We start from the raw sequence: 19941 nt of genomic DNA, 5'->3' as shown, positions 1-19941 counted from the left end.
ATAGAAAAATATCACTTTGATTTTTTAAATTTTATAAAATTATATATTAATAAATAGTAAAATAGTATTTTAATCCAAAAATTTTAATTTAATTATTTAAAAGTTATAAAAATATAAATAAAAAATTGAGCCCCCAAAGATAATTCTGACTTCACAGGTGTCAAATAAGAGATACCAAATAATGATCCAATTTTAGAAATATCTTACAAACCATTTATATGGTAAAATAGTAATGTGGTGAGAGACTGACTAGAATAGACATCAGACAACCTTCTAGGCCTTTATGGGCCTAAGTGTTTGATTAAGTTGGGGGCTTTTCCAAAGTCTATTCGGCTCACATTGGACTGTCAAATAAATATAGCATATCATTGGCGGCGTAGCCTATCCAAATCCAAATATAAATTCAAGACGTTTTAGCAACAGCATCCGGAAAAATCACGGGTGTTGAACGTTGTACTGTGTTAGCTAAGAAGCGCTAGCTCAATTGAATCTCCTGCTTCCTTGGCGGTGCAAGTGCAACGAAGTTCAAGTGTTTTTATGCCTGTATCAGTTTGCATTAGTTGTTTCTCTAATGGTCTTTAGCAATGACATTGACCTATATGAAGTCTGGTGGCTAAAAGATGATCGGTGGCTGTTTAATACTTTTCTTTGTTGTTTTGAAGGTGAGTCTGCAATATTGCACATCCCTGAGCTACATGGGCAGTTAAATTCGTCCCAGATTGAACGAGTTTCTTCCCTTGATGCTCATGTTGGTAAGATTAATTGGCGAGTTTCTGCGTTAAGCCAAAAAGCTTGTTCTTGGCATATAGTATAGGGCTTTTTTCGTAAAATCTACTTGGGCTTACTGTGTATATTTCTATAAAAACAGTGTTCTCCGGTGGCCATCTGGAAGCCATGATAAATTGATTAGCATTGATGATGAAAATATTTTCTGATAGAGTTTAGATTGTTCAAAAAAAAAAGCTGCCCATGTTACTATCTGAATGCATTATCTTTGTCTTTCCATTAGTGGTCTGTTTAGTAGTATGTGGCCAACTTCTAGGTTTTACATTGACAGAGGCTATGCATCACCACTAAAATACCTTCCTCAAAGGCGCAAAAGAGAAATTTGAAATGGGTACCATTAGTTACTCATTTTGTCCTTTTTATTCACTGTCGATATATTCAATATAGCTTCACCATGTCTTTTTTTGGAAATTGGTAACTTTGCATTTAGTTTAGACTCCATTTTTCCATGGTACAGCAGTGGAACATTCACTACATCTCAGTGGCAATTACTATAAACCAAAAGTTTCTTTATACTCAACGGGGTATAAATTTTAATTCCCTTTCTGATGCTTATTTAGATCTTATTGCGGAAATCTGGGTGCAATCTAGTCAGCTGGTATGCTTCATTACTTATTTGGTATTACACCGGATCCACATTACAGAAACGCTGTTGTGGCAACTTGTGAATCTTCAGTCAAGTTTTGGGATCTACGTATAATGATGTATGTTGTCTTAGCATATCTTAGTTTTTTCTATTAGTTAATAACTGTCTGATCTTATAGCTGGTGGTCATGTAATTTAGTATTCCGTTTCCCTCCTGATTTGTACTCCTTATCTGGTTCAAGGGGTTTCTATTTCCTCACCTGTCTTCCCTCACTGGAAAAAGGAGGGCAAGGGAGAAGGATCTTGTAACTTCTACCTCCATTCCTTGAGTTTTTATGCAGATTGTTATTCTTAAAATTTTCAACCTTGATAGAGTTTTTCAATTTCGCTTGTTGTTTTGCTGTGGGTGACAACAGTTATGTGTAATCTCAGGAAGGCAAATGCATATGAGTGCCATTATACGCAATGCTAACTATGATGTGATAAAACATATACTTGTAAGTATATAGGTTGCATATTATTCTACTTTAACATCACCTTAAAATTCTCTAGTGGCCATTGCCATATTTGCTTTTCTACTTGAATTGTTGTGATTGAATTTTTATGTATGGATGAAATGTCATGTTACTTTTTTCCTGTTTTATTTCTATAACTATGTGAACCTAAGATCTTTCATCTTTTATGGCTAGATATTTTACGCATCCAATGGTTATATAAGTTACAACTGTATCACTGACATGGTAAGGATGAGAAATTGGCAGTATATTTATACTGACTTATTTAAAATGTACTTATTGTTCTATATGGTAAAAAGCGGCGGCCAAGTAGGAAACTCCCTGTTGAAAATCTTCCATGCACACATGTACACTTGCAAACCTCTAGCTTAATTATTTGCACATAAAGGACTTTGAATCACTATCCCTATTATTTCCCAATATTAATAAGGTTACTGAGTATTCAGTGTTCATCTCATTTTCTAAAACAAAAATTTATCAATCTTCATGGGTGTTTGGGAATTTCAAAGAATGAAGTCAATCCTTCGTATTTTCTCAATCATAAGAGCCATCACTTATGACTAGTAGTTTCTGAAATCAGTGAAAACAATATCTATCAATTATCAAATGGTGATAGCAGTTAGTGAATGAACCAATTTAAATGAGATGGAATTTTTGCTTGTTATTAACTCTGGGTTATTATTGTCACTTCTGTCACATGTCACTGCAGAGGGCGATCTGTGATACACATATGGAATCACAGAAGGCCAGAATTCCTGTCAAAGAGCATCCTGGGCATATGCATTGGTAATTGAATTCTCCATCTTGTAGTTCTTTTTGCTTGAAGTCATTTTATGTTTATAAACTTTACACTTTCCCACTTAATTGTTTTATATTTAATTCCCAAATTTGAGTTTATGCCTTGATCTATTTGTCTTAAAAGGAAATGGGACTATTTTGTATTCAGGTGCTTTTAATTTAATGATTGGTACTTGTTTAATAATTTGGGCAGGACATGGGCTGTTACGTTTAATCCCGAGTATGATTTGCTATCTTGTACTTTCTCTTTTTCTTTGAAACTATTTGGACCCTAGCCTTTATCTTCGATAGTTTCTTTTTTTGGTACAACTATGAGGGTCTTGGCTTGTCTAGTGTTGTCAAGGCGTGTGCCTAGATGTGCTTGTCCCTTAGCACTAGGCAACAAAAGTGCTTCAAACTCATTTGATCAGGCGCACTCTTGGTGCACCTAGACACACATTTTTGTAAAGCAATAGGTATAAGGCTGCTTGATTAAAATTCTTTTTAGTTTTCCTTAGCACTAGACAACAAAAGTGCTTCAAACTCATTTGATCAGGCGCACTCTTGGTGCACCTAGGCACAGTTTTTTGTAAAGCAATAGGTATAAAAGGCTGCTTGATTAAAGTTCTTTTAATTTCTTTTATTTTCACTTTTTCATTACATATACCTTTACTTGTAAGAAAGAACTCTATACTTCTAAATATTTGAGTATTCAACTCTAGACATTGACCATAAGGAAATCGTGCACATTAACTAATAAAAAAATGCATGTTTTCCGGATAAACTAGACAACACTTTAAGAGTTTATTATGTCTTAAGCTTTATACACACACTGACACATGCATATAAAACCTCACACATATACATATTGCACTTCACTCATGCTAGCGCTTGCCCTTGACAATGCTGTCTAATCTGGTTACAAATATTCGTCTGAACTATGCCTAACAATGTCTTGCTCATGTAAATGACATCATCTCTCTGCACGATGGTCACCATAAAAGAAACTACAAATTCTTCTTTCATTTGTATTCTGGAGTCCATCAACAAGAGTTTTCCTTCTACAGGGTGCCGACACAAACTCATCTATTAACTTGTGACAGGCTCCTAAATATGCTGGTGATGAATCAACCTCTGGAAGGTGGTTTTATATCCTACATGTAAAATCCTCCACTTACAACTTAAGTGGGCAGACCCATTACCTAATTCACCCTACAGTGATTATGAAGACTCTGTATATGGTATTTGTTGCTAACTCTGTTTTCTAATATGCTGTTAAAATTAATCTAACAATGTTTTAACCCTATACCCAGGTAGGGGGAAGTCAGGGGCTGGCAGGGGCCCAACTCCCTCTGAAAATGGAAAATTTCACTTTGGCTCTTTAATTTTTACAAGATTTTAATTCAGTAATAGGCAAAATTATACTTTAGCCCCTTCAAAATGATAAAATTTTGATTTCATCTTTTAAACATTGTAAAGATATAAGCTATTAAAATTGTGAAATTATATTTTAGCTATCATAAAAATTTACAATTTAATTTCGGGCTACATAAAATAAATTTTTGGCTTCCCCCTTTCCCAGGCCTTGCTTGGAGTTCTGTTGGGATTTGCAAATTTGCTTCATTGTACTATGATGGCAAGGTAAGAACTCTTGACCGTACAAGTCTGAGAACTAGAAAAGTAATTAGGCTTACAGATGGTTGTAAGATCAGTTTGATTGATACTTTGCATTTAATTCAGCTGGTCGTTGAATCAATTAAGGCTCTCCTTTCAAGAAAACAAAGGTTATTTATTGTCTTGAAAGTACCGGATCATTAACAGCGTCATTGTGAGGATGTCCAAAATATTTAGGTAACTTACAGTCTTTTTAATACAATGATACAGGCAGTTTGACACGGTGACGGGTAGCAAGTAAATGGAGTGCTTTAAGGGCTGGTGACATTTGCAGCCACTCTCTTCTTGATTAATGTTCACACTAAAAATACAAAATATCATGAGACGAAAATAGAACTGTGCTTTCGCTCTCTACACTTCACTTGTGCGACTTACAGGAATTTATTTGATTGAAAAGGTTCTAAAAAATGGTCATTCAAGATCAAACCATGAATCAGCACCACGACACCACCAAATGTTCTTTTCCCATTTGGAAAACTAATCAAAGATTCCGCTGGAGAATGGACTAGCATGATATCTAATTGTTCTATCAGGTGGCGATTTAGAAAGAAGAAACACATAACCATAAGCAAGGCATGGTAAAATATTGTATGTGGACAAAAGATTGGATAATTTTCTTTACGTTTTGGAGGAAAGTCTACGTGGGAACCCACTTTTTTGAGTGATATACTAGTGGTTCTGATTTATTGAATTGTGAAGCAGAAGCTGATGCAGGCAAGCAAAGTCTCGTAGGGATAACATCAACAACATGGCCACTAGTAAAATGCAGGGACTTTTGTGTTGCGCCGCGGGTCACTATTGAAGTGAAAGCAAAGGATGGTGAAAAGTACCAACAATCCACAAAATTAGATTTGGTCTATAATTATACACAACACACAAACACAAAGCAAGTAATATTCTTGATGAGACACGAAGCTTATCCAAACAAATGAAAATGTCATTTGATTTTTCTTCGATTTGGTTTCCTCGTCCAGAGGCAGAGGCCTGAGCAGTGGCAGGGTGCTTTTTTTCTTTTTCTTACACGTGGCAGTTCTGGTCACCACAAATGTCTTGCCACGTTTTACATGACACGCAAGCTCCCTCCTTTTCAGCTTATCCGCAATTAAATCTCATGGTAAACAGGTGGCTTGCCATGTCATTAAAGGGTGACGTGCTGACACGCAAGTGGAAGGAAAAAAGGTACGCGCCACACTCGGCAGCCGTTTCAACTTTCAATTTCTCTCTCCTTTTGCTTGGATAAGGTGGGGAGATTGAAGTTTAGACTTGAGACCTAGCGTTTTGCATCTTTTAAAAATAAATTTCAATCAATGAGTCCTTTTCAAATCTGTGCCCTCTCGTTTCGGCTTTGCAATGGGTATAAGCAAAACTAGTTTTGACAGTGAGAACATAAAACTATGATTATTAGCCTTAAAAAAATGTCCAAAAATTAAAAAAAAAAGAAAAAGAAAAAGAAATCATAAGAATGAAAGATAGTGACGACAGATGTGGAGAACATGTGGCAGATCTAGAGAGGCATAAAGGATACAAAAACCCGCAAAGCGGGACCCGATTGTATGATTAAATCCCGGGATTCGCATTGCATTGCCAAGGCCAACAACCAACCAAGCTCAGAGGATCAGTTTCAGTGCTGAAGAGCTGAGCCACCGATCTGATTTATTTCTCTCGACCCACCCCACTCGCTGGGCTAGCGAGTCGCACTTACCAAACAATCTTACCTCCTTTCAGTGTTAGTTAAAGAAGGTCATCTCTCCGTCAAATGTTTGTATTCCCTCTTCATCCCAAAGATTCTCCCCAAATTCTCTCCTCCGTTTGCATTGCCCGACCCTCCCTCTAATTTTCCGATTCCCCCTTTCTAACTTCTACCTAACCTCTTATCTTCATCTCTCTCTGTCTACTAACGCCTCGTTTCTTCTTCTTCTTCTGCTTCTTCTTCTTCTTCTTCTTTGTTCGTATAGCTTCAAGGGTTTCTTTTGGCAAATCCATGGCATTTTCTTAATTATGGTGGCGAGTTCCAGAGGATTCACGACTCAGCTTGAGTTGAAGCTCTCCACGCTCTTCATCTCCTATGGATTGGCGCCGAGTAAAAAGAAGAGAATGTGCTTTCCTCGTGATCCGCTCACTATATTGAGTCGAATCAGTTGCTGCTGCTCCGAACCCGTGGTTCCGGTTCGGAGAGGCAGTGGTTCAGGCAAGAGCAATGAGAAGGTGGAGGATTGGCGATTCGACTCCAAGAAAAGCCCTCACAGGGTTCGAGTCCAGGCCTCCTCCGCAATGCCGTTCGCTTCAGCTCAGTATGTCGCGCTCTTCTAACACTATTTTGTATCACATCTATCTTGGAATGTGTTTTGCGTATGGTATATTCTTCCAATTCGCGTATATTTATACTCATATTGCTTGTTGAAGTGCATAATGGTATTCTGAATTTCTTTTTTATGTGTACTTTTTTTTATCGAAACAACAGGATGAGTGACTTGCTGTTTTAGGTGTTCCATTTTGAGAATAGGATTTTGAATATTTTCTTTTCAGGCTCTGAAGTTAATCTCTTTGTTGTTTATCGCGACATCCTCAAAAGCTTGTTGCTTGTAGGATCTCTTTTTTGTTGAATGAAGAAAATTAAAATGTTGTGATCACTGCCAATTTACCATTGTTTTTACGTTATGATCGCTACAGATCTCGATTTACTTCCAAACAGGAGAAGTTCTACTCTCGGTGTACCCCACGGAATTCTGGTCCTCAGTCTCGTGATACTCCACCAAAAAGAGGTAACAAACGATGCTCTTTAAACTGTGGAGAGCTTTTATTATGAAATTCTCTGTGATTGTTTATATATTTGGAATTTCTAATGGCATTTAATTAACCATGCCTAACAAGGACAAGGTGGTTGTTCCTTTGTTTCTTCATTGTAGACACTGGTATTGCAAATGAGAAAGATTGGGGCATTAGTTTGTTAAATGAGAGTGTTAATGAGTCTGGCACAAATGAAGATGGCAGTACCTGGTATCAAGAAAGTGGGGAAGACCTTGGTGAAAATGGACACCGATGTAGATGGACTAGGATGGGTGGTAAATCCCACGATGGTTCCTCTGAATGGAAGGAAACGGTATAAAATCATTCTTTTAATATGACATTTTTATTTACGAGTTTTGTTGATCTTAAAGTGGCAATGGAGAAGCAATTCCTATGATCTTTCATATATGGATTAACATGGGCCTATGACTGTAGATTCAAGCAATTAGGTGTTGTGTTTGCCATCGTAGTTGCTGAGAAAATATGGCAATATTACGAGAGGTGTATGTTTTGAACATTCAAATCTTGTCGAGAAAAACAACCTTCAAATCAATCGTTTTAAGTGAATTCATTCTTGGGGGAAATTTCTTTCTGTTTCGCTGAAACATGGAAAAGATTTCTAAGAGGCCATCATTTACTATGATTTCTAAAGTACTCAAAGTTCTGCATGTTGAATGCAATTTGCTAATTGGCCAGCTTTTGGTGATTGTTATCATGCCTAGCATCTCTTTCTGTATTCAAAATGATCAATATATTAAGTGGCATTATTTTGAAGCATATATTTGTTATTAGAATTTAAAAGAAATAACTCTAATTCAGTTAGAATATTCTTTTGTGCTTTGCAACAAGGATAGATTAATCAGCCGACTTTTGTTTATTTAGGACGTGAGGCCATGTTAACTCATGAAATTTTCAAGGGTCTGTATCTTTAGAGATCTAGGCGCTCAAATGGGGTTAGTCACAGTTAATGTTAGTTAATTAAGGAAGAAAATATGAACTTTAAAGACTTTGAGAGTGGAATCTTAAATCTACTAGCTAACGGTAATGATTTTTTTGATTCTGTTAATTAACATTGTTTTTATAACCATATTAAGTATCATCCAGGTGGTTAATTGGATTTATTGATCTCCTTGACAGTGGTGGGAGAAAAGTGACTGGAGTGGATACAAAGAGCTAGGTACTTTTAGTTACGTTTTCCCTGCTTAATTTCATGAACTTAATTGTGGTAATATCGCATGGTTTGTTCTTGCTAAAATAAATTTAAAATAATCTGAGCATGGATTTGCCAAACTTTTATTTTTATCTCATAGGCGTTGAGAAATCAGGAAGAAATGCTGAAGGAGACTCATGGTGGGAAACTTGGCAAGAGGTGCTGCATCAAGATGAATGGAGGTCACTATTTGCACATTATTTAACTGATCAGGAAACACATAACTTTACATCCATAAATTATCATATAGAGACAAAAAAGGATTTTTCCAGTTTACCATTCCCGCAATTTATCATCAATACAATCATTACTGGATTTCTGAAAATGCAGTAATTTAGCAAGGATAGAGAGGAGTGCTCAGAAGGAAGCTAAATCAGGCAGTGAAAATGCTGGTTGGCATGAGAAATGGTATGAAATCCATGGTATTAAATACCATTCTTATAATGAATTCCTACTATCAATACTACATGTGATAAACCTAATTTGGTAGGTGGGAGAAGTATGATGCTAAAGGCTGGACAGAGAAAGGGGCACATAAGTATGGTAGACTGAATGAACAGTCATGGTGGGAGAAGTGGGGAGAGCATTATGATGGAAGTGGATCTGTTCTCAAATGGTAATTTCTCAACTAGCCTTTATGCAGAATCATTCAGTGTACTAGTGTTGACTACTAGATTTTTATTACTAGTAGTTCTAACTTGTGATCTTCTTTATATGAATTTACTATCCTAAGATGGTAATATGACTGAAACCGTATCATACCATGTTTTTTCTGATTATCTTCATAAGAATACTTGAATTGATATTGGATTATAAAATTCTTCCCTTTATATTCTCATATTTGTCAGGCCACCGCCATCCCACTTCAAGCGCTTTCCTATGGTTATATTAAAATTTCTGTTTTTATAATATGCAGGACAGATAAATGGGCTGAGACTGAATTGGGAACTAAATGGGGAGATAAGTGGGAAGAGAAGTTCTTTGCCGGTATTGGCTCGCGTCAAGGGGAAACATGGCATGTATCTCCGAGTGGTGAACGTATGTATAGTCATTTCATTTTCTGTGTGTGAATTGTGACGCTTTTACAATTTTCCAAAGTTTTTTGTTTTCTAGTTTAGGTTGTACATAATATCTCATAGGTTGGATAAGTAAACCATATTTGATTATCCTTAAGCAAAAACTATTCTATATATTTGTCAAAAGTTTGCATTTAGCATGACAACCGTATCGGTAGGCGAAAACCTGCAGAAGATCTCAAAAATCAGTTTATGCCGAAATGAATTGCTTAATTGGTGTTACAAGGAACTTTTGGGAACAATTTTTTTTTCCAACGTAGCCTATGTTGATCTACCAATGAGAAATGAAATTTATATATGGGTACATAACAAGAAAGCTTATGTCTTAGTTGGAAGTAAAGGCTAAGTAGTTGAATATTGTTCCCTTTCATAGAATTAACAGTGATCAGTAGAATCCATCAACACTCTGAAGGCAGGCTTTAATGGTTGCTAATCTCATTCAGTACAATGGATTTATATTGTATGACTTTTTTTTTTCTTTTTGGTATATAGAAGTGACCTAAGGGATGTTTATCCTAAAGTTCCTCTATAAAGTTCAAGCAATTTGTGGTATTTCATGTTTGTGTTTGTTGCTCATATTGATTCTTGTTGCTAAGATATTCTTGATCTCTTAGGCTGGTCAAGAAAATGGGGTGAGGAGCATTTTGGAAACGGGTATGGAACAGGACTTCAAACCTTTAAACTTTTTGATGTTAATAAGCTAGAATTTGCATGTATTAACTGCGCCATCTTCTTCTTATGCTAGATTACATTGTGATTAAAATTAGACCCAGGCTTTGTTTATTTGATCATGTCTTTCCACAGGAGAGACTAATTTGCTTTTTGATATAAACAGAAAAGTTCACAAATATGGAAAGAGCACAACTGGTGAAAGCTGGGATATTGTTGTTGACGAAGAGACGTACTATGAGTAAGAGCTTGCGGCTTTTGGCTTAGTTCAACAGTCTGTAAATGCTTTTATTTTTGTGTTAATATGAGAAAGAGTACATGAAATATATGACTGTGAAGATAGTTTGCAACAGAAATCTGATAAGCGTTCGCTTTTGTTGAAGGAGTGAACCTCACTATGGATGGGCAGATGTGGTGGGCGACTCAAGCCAGTTGCTATCCATACAACCTCGGGAGAGGCCGCCAGGTGTCTACCCTCCCCTTGATTTTGGGTCATCGCCTCGTCCAGGTGATGACCAATCAGACAAACCTCCCACTTCAGCATCATGAGGAGACTTTTTTTTTTAATTAATTAATTAATTTTTGTTTTAGGTGGTTCCTATCATTTAATCATATTGGTTTGAACTCCAAACATGTGTTAGGAGACATTTTGGATTATTTCTGTGTGATTGATTCATTTTTCGATTGGTGCTTCTGCTGTGGTAAATTTAGAAATTGCCCCTAGGGGATATTTGAAAGGTGTCCAAGAATTAATTATTTGGTTTCTTAGGTTAGTTAATCAAAGCCCTTCACTAAATGTGTATTTGGCTGGGTAGAAAAGTGGAGGATGAAAGGAGGGAGTGGAAAAGTGAAAAGAAAATATAATTTAGATTGTGGTTGGTTAGAAAGAAAAATGAAAAGAAAGAAAATAGGAGAGATGATTAATTTTTACCCTAATGCTATTGGAACAATGAGACAAGGGGAAATGAATGAAAGGTGTATCCTAGTTCAACATTATATGTAGGCTCCGTTTGTTTGCCAGTAAAATGTTTTCCGAAAAATGATTTTTGGAAAATGATTTATTTTTCTGAAAATGATTTACTTTTCTGGTGTTTGGATAAATCTGTGTAAAATATTTTCTGCTGTTTGGCAGATTACTTAAAAATATTTTTTGAAAAAACTATTTTTACATATATTAATAAATTTATATTTTAAATTGTTTTTACATAAATTACGATGATAAATAAATCAAATTAAATATATAATAATATTCAATTATTAAGCTAGAATATACATTATAAAATAAAAAGGAGAACAATGCAAAATGTGAAATATTTAAACCTTTGCTATCAAAGCACCAAAAACTATTACTGTACTTCGACGCGTGTCCTATAAGATAGAGCTTTGAAAATTCCATAAACCATAAATTCACAATCTTGGACTAGCTTTAATTTATGAATTCTAACAAATAGATCCATAATGCCAAATACATGAAGAGAAGAAAAGCATGTATAAATAAGTTTGACATAAATACAGAACTATCCATTCTTCGTTTAAATCTCTTTAATGAAATACCCTTTTTCTCAATGTCAGTGCGTCTTAATGCATGTTATTTCAAATGTTTGTCATCAGTAACTCAATGCAAGCATTGCTAGCACCAAATAACTTTAAAACTAAAACTAGCTGTTGGCTAGTAACTGAAATAGCCTATGGCCACCATGTAGAACGTGCAATGTCGAGCCTTGAGCTGGTCATCAATGCTAAAGGGAAGAGCTACAAATCACATCTGTTGGGGTTTTGACAACAGAGGAAGGGGGACAGTGTTATACGGAACGACTTTATCATCTATGCTATAAAGATATAGCTGCGGACAGTGCAGATGGGCCTCCAAAGCTGCATCAACCACCGCTCTAAACTTTCTACAGTAAGAACCACAAGTTGTTTATCATATAAACACAAGATTTGATTGCATTCGGAGAGAGCAAATAGCATGGCATGTTTGTGTTCATTTAACATTTATGTGGACTCATAAGTGAATTATAGCATAATCAATGTAATTGCAGAAAAAAAATTATAATTCCAGACATGAAAGTGAATACAGACTATGCTGATAGATCAGCCAGCTAGAGTCCAATGCCTTATCGAAAATCCAAAAATGCATATCTGCAACATGGCTATGATCATTGCAAGGAGAGCATATGAATCTATTCCACTTGAATATACCTACATAGTTTCAAAATATTGCAAATCAAGAACAGAGGAACACTACTTTTTAAACAAAACGAACAGATCATCAATATAGATAAACTCAAACCTCATTCAGGTCTCTCTGTTGTAAAAATACTTTCAAGATCAAACACAATGGTCGTAATTGAGGCCATTTTAGTACTGCTTCCTAAGAGAAAACACATAAGCAAAGTTTAAATTTAGAAAAAAACAAAGAAAATATCTAGAAAAAAGTCCAAAGTTTATGGAACATACAAATAAATAAACTAAAGAAGCAGAGCTTTAATTAATCACAGGAAAACCACATAAGTCCTAATTTTGAGGAACATGAGTTAATTGAACCAAAATGATTTACATCAATTTTAATCAACAAATCCAGAAGTAGACATGGGAAATAAATGAAAATTAAGCAGTAGTTTCCATTGGTGAAGATAAAGCAAGCAAACAATCAAACTCAACACAGGAGCACAATCTTCAAGAATAATTGCAGCCAAAAATGAAATTTGACTCAAAAGAAATCCTAATAAGAAAGAGGCTATGGTCCAACTTAATTGACTTCATCTGACAAAAAAGGGGATTAAAATAACTATATCTTAAGCACCACTAACAAATGAAACATCTGAGCACAGGAAAGTCTGTAATTGTAACAAACCTTGATAAACTCAGCAGCTTTTGGTCCATTATCCACATCAAAGCTGCAATATTGAACACCCAATTAAATATTAAGCTGTGAGATAGAAGTGCTACAGAAAATATGAAACATGGCTTTTAAATTGCCACATCAAGCCAAGATGGAGATAAACAACTTTCTTTGGTGCACTTATCACATCTGCTATAAGTCAGTTTAGGAACCTAAACATGCCTCCACCCTCATCAAATTCCAAGCACCCCATCAGATCTTGTCAATCAAGAAAATTCAAGAAAATAGGATACTCAATCAAGTGAATTGTTTATGTGATTAGAGAAAAAATGACCAAGATTTCTTGTTCATGAATTCTCGACAATCTCATCTTCCTGAAATAAAAAGTAAAGAAAATTTCTATGTTAGGTAAACTATTTAGCCTCATTCGCTACTAATATCCAAATACTAAATTTTTTATGGAATTCCCAATTACTTGGACCTCCCAATTATCATGGACCTCAAAGGAAACAATAAAGACAATTCAAAAGTCCTAGCATAATATCTTCCAAAAAACCTCACTGCTAAAATTTCATATTAATCCAGTGTCTTTTATGATGATATTCATACCAGAACTAAAACAAATTCAGAAATGTTCAGAGGTGAAGAGAATTTTAGATGAGATATTGGATTAAAACATACTAGAACAAGAGGGCAAGAGGAATATAGAACTACCTTATATCAAATGCGGCACCGCTTTTTTTTTCTACAAACTTAATTATTGGCACGCTAGCTTTTGCAATCACCTGATAGGAGTTGAATTGTTAGCTAAATATACTCTATTGTATCAGTAAAATTTCCAAAAAAATAAAATACCTGTATCTTTTTTGCAATTCCCCTTTGAGATAATACCCTGAAAAGAGCATACAAACCAGTCTGTGGATTTTTTATACCTGACTCTAGAATCATTACCTACATAAAATGGAAACAAATGGCTTAAGAATGTCAGTCATACAGAATAGGGGAGAAATACAAAAATTTGGGTCAGCTTTCCTCTGCCTATTGTTTTTCTTTCCTTTCCATATTAGAAAATCTATATATTAAATTTCATAATCCTAATGAAAAACCCATCAACCATGTGATGCAAGCTACAATATAACAAGATTAAACATTGATATAGTTTGAGTTGCGAGACATAAACTTATGGGATAAAATGAAGCAAACTACTCACATCAATATCACTTGTTGGTAAATAAAGCCCTATCATGAACAACCTAAAAACTTCTGGCTGCAAAGCAACAACTCATTACCATTTGGCATTGTACACTATGTATGCATCTTTATATGTGTGTGCTTTTGTGCATGAGAGAAAGAGAGGCCGCCAATCATACCTTGCAGGCAGGCCATATGTACTTGATAACATCAAAAATAGAATGCACAGCTGCATCACGTGCTGCTTGCTCTTCGGGAGTAGGGGATAGAAAATCACAGAAGTCCACTATTTCTGCAACGCCCACCATGGTGGGAAGTATTAAAATATGCCCCATCTGCCTCAAGACCCACAGCTTATTCAACAGCTTATGCCCCTGTGATTTGTTGCTTCCAAGGTTTTCGATTGGTCTTATTTCTACCCGGGTTTCAAGCCATCGTCTCAGTCGGTGGCCTAAGATAAGCCAACATTGAAAATGGCTTCTTCAACATTGAAAATGGCTTACCGATTTCAAAAGGGGAAGGGGAAGGGGAAGAGGAAGGGGAAGGGGAAGAGGAAGGGGAAAGGGGAGAAGAAGTGTCAATTTCCGGAAAATGTCTTCCCGATTTCAAAAGAGTAAGACATTTTCCTTAAAAAAAGCCCTCCTTTTCCCGTGTTTTGTAAAACATTTTACCCTGGAAAATCATTTTCAAGCAACCAAACATCAGAAACGGACCCATATATTTTTCATTTTTCAACTTACCAAGTAAGGGGTGGAAAACAATTATTTTTTTTTCACATCTATTTTTCATCTTTCAAGTTTTTTATTTTTTATTTTTTGTTTTTGGGTTTTTACAAAACCTAAGTCCCGCCTATTCTTGGACATCCACCAAACTTATGATGGTATCTTAAATAAAAACATTTTTACCTCACCGTGTCATGCATGATCTACTTGTATAATTCAAAACAACCTTGTCTTTTAACCTCTAGTAAACCGCAAATGGCAAGAAGAGATGAAAATGAAAAGTCTACAATAAGAACGTAGTGAAAATGCAAAGGTACCACTAATTCATCTTAACAAATACAAAATCACTATTGATACCCATTTTTAGTACTGAATATTAAGTTGAATTAAGTGAAATTTTTTGTATTAGTCTTTGTCAATTAAACTTAATTTGTTTTAGTACAAGTCAATTGAATCAAACAAGAAATATTCCATTATATGCGAGCATAATAAAACAAATCTTATTAAGTTTTACATAATTAGAAAACATTTAATAAAAGCTAAAAATCATGGAATTTGAAATTCCACTTAAAGAATTTTCACCTAATTACATCATTTTTCTTAACGATTTGACATAAAAAATAATGAAAGAAATTCACAAAAGAAAAAATCTTACTGTTGAAACACAACATCCATGAGTCCTTTAGTCATTGCAAAAGAATCAGCTTGAGCAGACCACAAATGTCCTTCCAATCATTGAGTTGATCAAAACCTACGATGTAAAGTTAAACTATAATTAATTATTCCAATAACTTGAGCTATTTAATTTTAATCATTTATTCGAGTTGAATAAAAAACTCAAATAACTCAATATATTTAATTTAAAAAAATTTAATCGATTTTCAAATTCTGTTCACCCCTACCTATTTCTTCTTATTAGTGGAATTTACATCAAGCACACAGGTCCCAGTTTAAAAAGTGTGAAAAAAGAAGCACACCACTGGTCCATAACTCTCTGGATACATAAACATAATCTTTGTTAGTTGTTACTCAAAATAAACTAACTATTTTTCAACCAAAAAAATAGAACAAAGTTCAGAATTGTATATATATATATGTGTATGCAATATTCGTATGTTATGAGAAACAAAATGAAACAGACAATGAGTGTCAAGCAATCGGCTTTAACCTTGAAGGTGGTCTGGTCTATTGGATTGAACATTTTAAAGCAGTCTGCACCTGAGGCTTTATCATCTCCATAGATCTGCCACCCAACATGCAAGTTTCTAAATGTCAATGAGGTAACTTTGCTTTAAATTATTCAATGAAAACACTGTTTGCATTTCAAATACCTCAAAGGTGAATGCCATGGGCACTCTCACAACATCATACATGTAATCTGTAGCTGGCCCATGTGCCAGATACCTGAAATCAGTAACATTCATATATATCACTGCTCCTGCTCCAACTAGAAAGAGTTCTTGGTGTTAAATGCCCATTCATGGAGTAATATAAGTATGTACTATATGCCATAGTATATACTATATGCCTTAACTAGAATGATGCTACCGCAAATTAGCACAAATCATCATTGCTTCAAGTATGAGAAGACAAACCCGACCGCAGTTCCACCTGAGCCGACCAAGCAACGATTGCTGCAATAAAGAACATTAAGTTCATCAAGCAACTCTCTCATTCGTTGTGATGGCAACCCATCAGGGGTGCTTTTTTTGTGGTCATATGGCATAAACAGTCCCTACAAAAATGAATTATAAAAAGAAAAAGGTCATACAGGCAGCATATCAGACCTACCCCTGAGAGCAAAAAGGACTAAAAGCATAAAACAAGATTATCCAAGATCCACATCCAAAGTTTTTGTCTTGCTCCAATTAGTTTTGTCATGTGGGGATGCATATAGGATTGCTTACATTGGTCCCAGAGTGCACGCTGACCCATATGTGAGGATTAAAGGATACGGCAATTTCCCGCATGATTTGGGTTTCAGGCTCGCTAAAAGGAGCAGTTCCAGGATACTCTTCAGCTGGATCATAGTCCTACATGATTGAAGGAATTTTTTCAATGAAGAAAGGCCTCACCATGTAAATGGATACAAAACTTAAACTATATGAAATAAAGTTTGCATGAAGAAAATGCAAAGGCAAAATGAACCTTTTCCTTCTTTCCCCAATTTACAGCCCAATTCCGGTTGAGATCAACTCCTCTCCCTGCCAAAAAAACCAATTTCTTAACCAAAGGATACTAGATATTTTTATATCACATCTAGTTCTACCACCAGTCCCTTTACTTTTCAGACTTTTGAAATTTAGCCCCTCTGCTTTTAATATCAGGATCTGATTTAAAAATTAAAGTATTGTTAATATTACTGTTAACTGACTTCTGTTAAATTAGAGTATTTGCTATTGATTTTCAAACCAGTCGAGCAGATAGATTAAATTCTTGAAAATAAAAATATAGATATTAAATTTCGAAAGTCCGAAGATTATAGAGACTAAGGGCATAATTAAACCTTTATATTATTGTGATAAATTGCATTACCATTTCTCCTTTCACAAAGTTCTCCTGCATCAACAATCTTGCGGCCATTCAAATTCTCCATTGGCACTATCTAACATAGCATTTGGACATTAGCAGTCAAGTTAGTACAACATATATTTAATAACAAAATCTTGATCATACTTCCTCCAATGACAGATGGTACATTAGTTAATGTTGTGTGGAAACACAAAAGGCTAGAATGTTGTTGCAAGTATATAAAATATACCTTTATAACTACATTCTCGAGGGTATCATGCAAGGAAGCAGCGTCCATTTCGGGTGGAAACTGTTCTTCGCCTAAGGCCGATAAGATCCGTAAAGCAAGTTCCGACGAAATAAGCTCCCGTGTGTGCTGGCCAAAACTCTGGAGGACAAGGAATTATCCGTCAAAAACACCGTAAATGACTAACCTGAGATCATCTATTAGCTTACACATCAATCAGTCAGGCTAGAAACAAAGTTAACAAAACAAGGTGATTGTGCTTCCCATATGTTCCAATCTTTAATACCTAAGGAGAAAAAAAATAAATTGTTCTTCCCATAATATTTACCAAACATTATTATGGCAAGTAACTTACAAGAAGGATCCGGAGCTTGGACTTGTCACCACTCTGCTCCCAATTCTGGGAATAAGTAACAACTGTGATATCTGCCTTGTAGTCTTTGGTCCCAGCTTGAATGGTTTCTACCTGTTTATGGTACTGAGAATATTAAAGCAAATCCTCTACACGATAATTGTTTTCAAGTATAATTGTTACTCACCTACAGTGAGTTTGTCAGGGTGTCGATGGACCAAAGACTTAATCTTTTCAATCAAACCTTCACTGCAAAATTGTGTAAGAGCGAATTAAAATAACAAATCTCTTAAGACCTCAATGTCCCAAGGTACTTTTTGAACCAAAGATCTAAAATCCTAGTTAGGCAGCAAGTTCAAAATCTGACATTCGAATATGCTTTGGAGTAGGTCACTTTGATACAAGTTTCTTGTTAGAGAAAGAAATCAGCTGAGTCATAATGGCATTATTATTTTATCTAATGAGAGATAGAATAGTTGCTCATATGCATAGAGGTAAATCATCAGCACTTTTGAAAGATGTCTTGCGTTTTAGTAGCATAAATTTGTATTACCATATTAGATTTTGAGTTCAAAACTTTCATTCAACTACTAAGATATTAATGAAAATTTAAGCAAAGCGAAGAACATAAAAAAGCATACATAAAGCAAGTTCAAGGTTTCATCATGAGAATATTAATGTGGAAAAGGATGTTCCTTTATGCATAGGGGAAGGTCTTGTCCCCTTTAATTCAACTGGTCAAAATATTTTTCTAATTCTTCTAAACAAATATACTCAATTTTTCTAATTTTATTTTGGTTCCTAATATGCCTTCAGGCATGAATTTGGCGATGCATTCATATTAAAACAAAGAAACAAAAAGTACATACCCGGAATGATAGAGATGGTGGTTGATGGGAGTCCAAGAATGTTGAGTGGTATTGGCATTAGCGTAAACGAAAGAGAAAATTGGGAAAGCAGCAAAACCGGAGAGGAAAATAATAAAGAAGAGATGAAATGAAGCAGCCATTGTCCCACAGAATGAGATGAAAAACGCTGCTCTGAAGATAATCTAAATAGCCAAGAGAATTGTTCCATTATATCAAAGAATTCCGGTGGTTGGATGATGAGAATGAGAAATGTGTGGGTTTGTGAGTTTGCCTCCTGGATTTTCGACGTTCAACGCCCTTCTTCTTCTATTTCATATACAAGAACTAGATTACTTCCTGCTATGTCGGGGCTTCTTCTAAATCTTCTTTTCTTAATTATGGAAACTACATTTATTATCATTAGATGTTAACTATAAATACATCGTCTAGAGAAAATTAATTGATTCCTAGTCTTTTTAAGTAAAAACAAATTAGGTTTAAACGTTAAAAACAACCATAGTAAAAAATATATTCTAACTCTTCAAAAAATCATAAAATTTATTTAAAAATTGGAAATATAAAAACATTAATAATTTATAAAAATTATAAAATTAATAATAATGCACGTGATTTGGACAAATAGCTATTCAAGTATAAAATTATAAAAATTTTAGAAATTATATTCATTCCACCATTAGTAACATTTAAATTATATTTTTATCTCAACATTATTTAAAAATATATTTTTTTCATATTTAAATTTTTATGTCAATAAATTTTAATTTTTTAAAGTTTTTAAATAATAACAAATTTTTAAAAATTTTAATTTTTTATAACTATGTACTCATCTAGAATGAATTTGACAAATAATTGTTTAGATTCAAATGATCTAGATTACTATTTATTCAAGTTCATTCTAAATGTAATTTTTATTATATATTTTTTAAAAATATTAATTTTTAGTTAATGTGACATAACATGAAAACATTCTTTCTTGTGGCATGCCATGTTTCATCTCTTGATGAGTATCATCAATTATATCAATGTCATTAACAATCGAATTCATCAACTAAAAGTTTTAGTTAACTGAAGTACTTAATATTATTAGTAAGTATTAAGGGGCCTTTTTCATCCTTTTGTGTTATT

The 19941-nt window shown here is 34.6% G+C and overlaps 2 protein-coding genes across 19 annotated transcripts; one reads left to right on the top strand and one right to left on the bottom strand.

Moving 5' to 3' along the window:
• The first annotated feature begins 388 nt into the window (after positions 1-388).
• Positions 389-10763, top strand: LOC107905771 (uncharacterized). 15 transcript variants are annotated; one of them, XM_041113729.1, is made up of 20 exons: positions 434-574; positions 663-752; positions 1347-1490; positions 1614-1676; positions 1804-1868; positions 2596-2672; positions 3767-3904; positions 4246-4304; positions 4404-4447; positions 4548-6628; positions 7008-7099; positions 7244-7437; positions 8262-8301; positions 8435-8516; positions 8665-8742; positions 8825-8950; positions 9251-9372; positions 10025-10064; positions 10246-10320; positions 10463-10763. In XM_041113729.1, the coding sequence occupies exons 10-20, from the start codon at positions 6336-6338 to the stop codon at positions 10626-10628; spliced, it is 1308 nt and encodes a 435-aa protein (XP_040969663.1). In that variant the 5' UTR covers positions 434-574; positions 663-752; positions 1347-1490; positions 1614-1676; positions 1804-1868; positions 2596-2672; positions 3767-3904; positions 4246-4304; positions 4404-4447; positions 4548-6335; the 3' UTR covers positions 10629-10763. The 15 variants fall into 15 exon arrangements, with proteins under 15 accessions (XP_040969656.1, XP_040969660.1, XP_040969657.1 ...); XM_041113722.1 differs by lacking the exon at positions 1614-1676 and having other exon boundaries at positions 389-543; XM_041113726.1 differs by lacking the exons at positions 1614-1676; positions 1804-1868 and having other exon boundaries at positions 389-543.
• Positions 10764-11549: 786 nt separating this feature from the next.
• LOC107905769 (carboxypeptidase A2) lies at positions 11550-19183 on the bottom strand. 4 transcript variants are annotated; one of them, XM_041113716.1, is made up of 18 exons: positions 18817-19183; positions 18139-18196; positions 17951-18061; positions 17599-17736; positions 17373-17442; positions 16986-17041; positions 16745-16870; positions 16433-16572; positions 16169-16241; positions 16006-16080; positions 15740-15831; positions 15493-15588; positions 14295-14787; positions 13780-13875; positions 13639-13709; positions 12937-13298; positions 12373-12453; positions 11550-11977 (listed from the first exon to the last, which is right to left on the bottom strand). In XM_041113716.1, the coding sequence occupies exons 1-11, from the start codon at positions 18954-18956 to the stop codon at positions 15763-15765; spliced, it is 1056 nt and encodes a 351-aa protein (XP_040969650.1). In that variant the 5' UTR covers positions 18957-19183; the 3' UTR covers positions 11550-11977; positions 12373-12453; positions 12937-13298; positions 13639-13709; positions 13780-13875; positions 14295-14787; positions 15493-15588; positions 15740-15762. The 4 variants fall into 4 exon arrangements, with proteins under 4 accessions (XP_040969650.1, XP_040969652.1, XP_040969651.1 ...); XM_041113718.1 differs by having other exon boundaries at positions 16438-16572; XM_041113717.1 differs by lacking the exon at positions 12373-12453.
• Positions 19184-19941: the final 758 nt, after the last annotated feature.

Source organism: Gossypium hirsutum, chromosome A05, assembly GCF_007990345.1.
Source record: "Gossypium hirsutum isolate 1008001.06 chromosome A05, Gossypium_hirsutum_v2.1, whole genome shotgun sequence".
Classification (NCBI taxonomy): domain Eukaryota; kingdom Viridiplantae; phylum Streptophyta; class Magnoliopsida; order Malvales; family Malvaceae; genus Gossypium; species Gossypium hirsutum.
The sequence above is the reverse complement of the archived record's forward strand: the minus strand, read 5'-3'. Positions and strand labels throughout refer to the sequence as shown.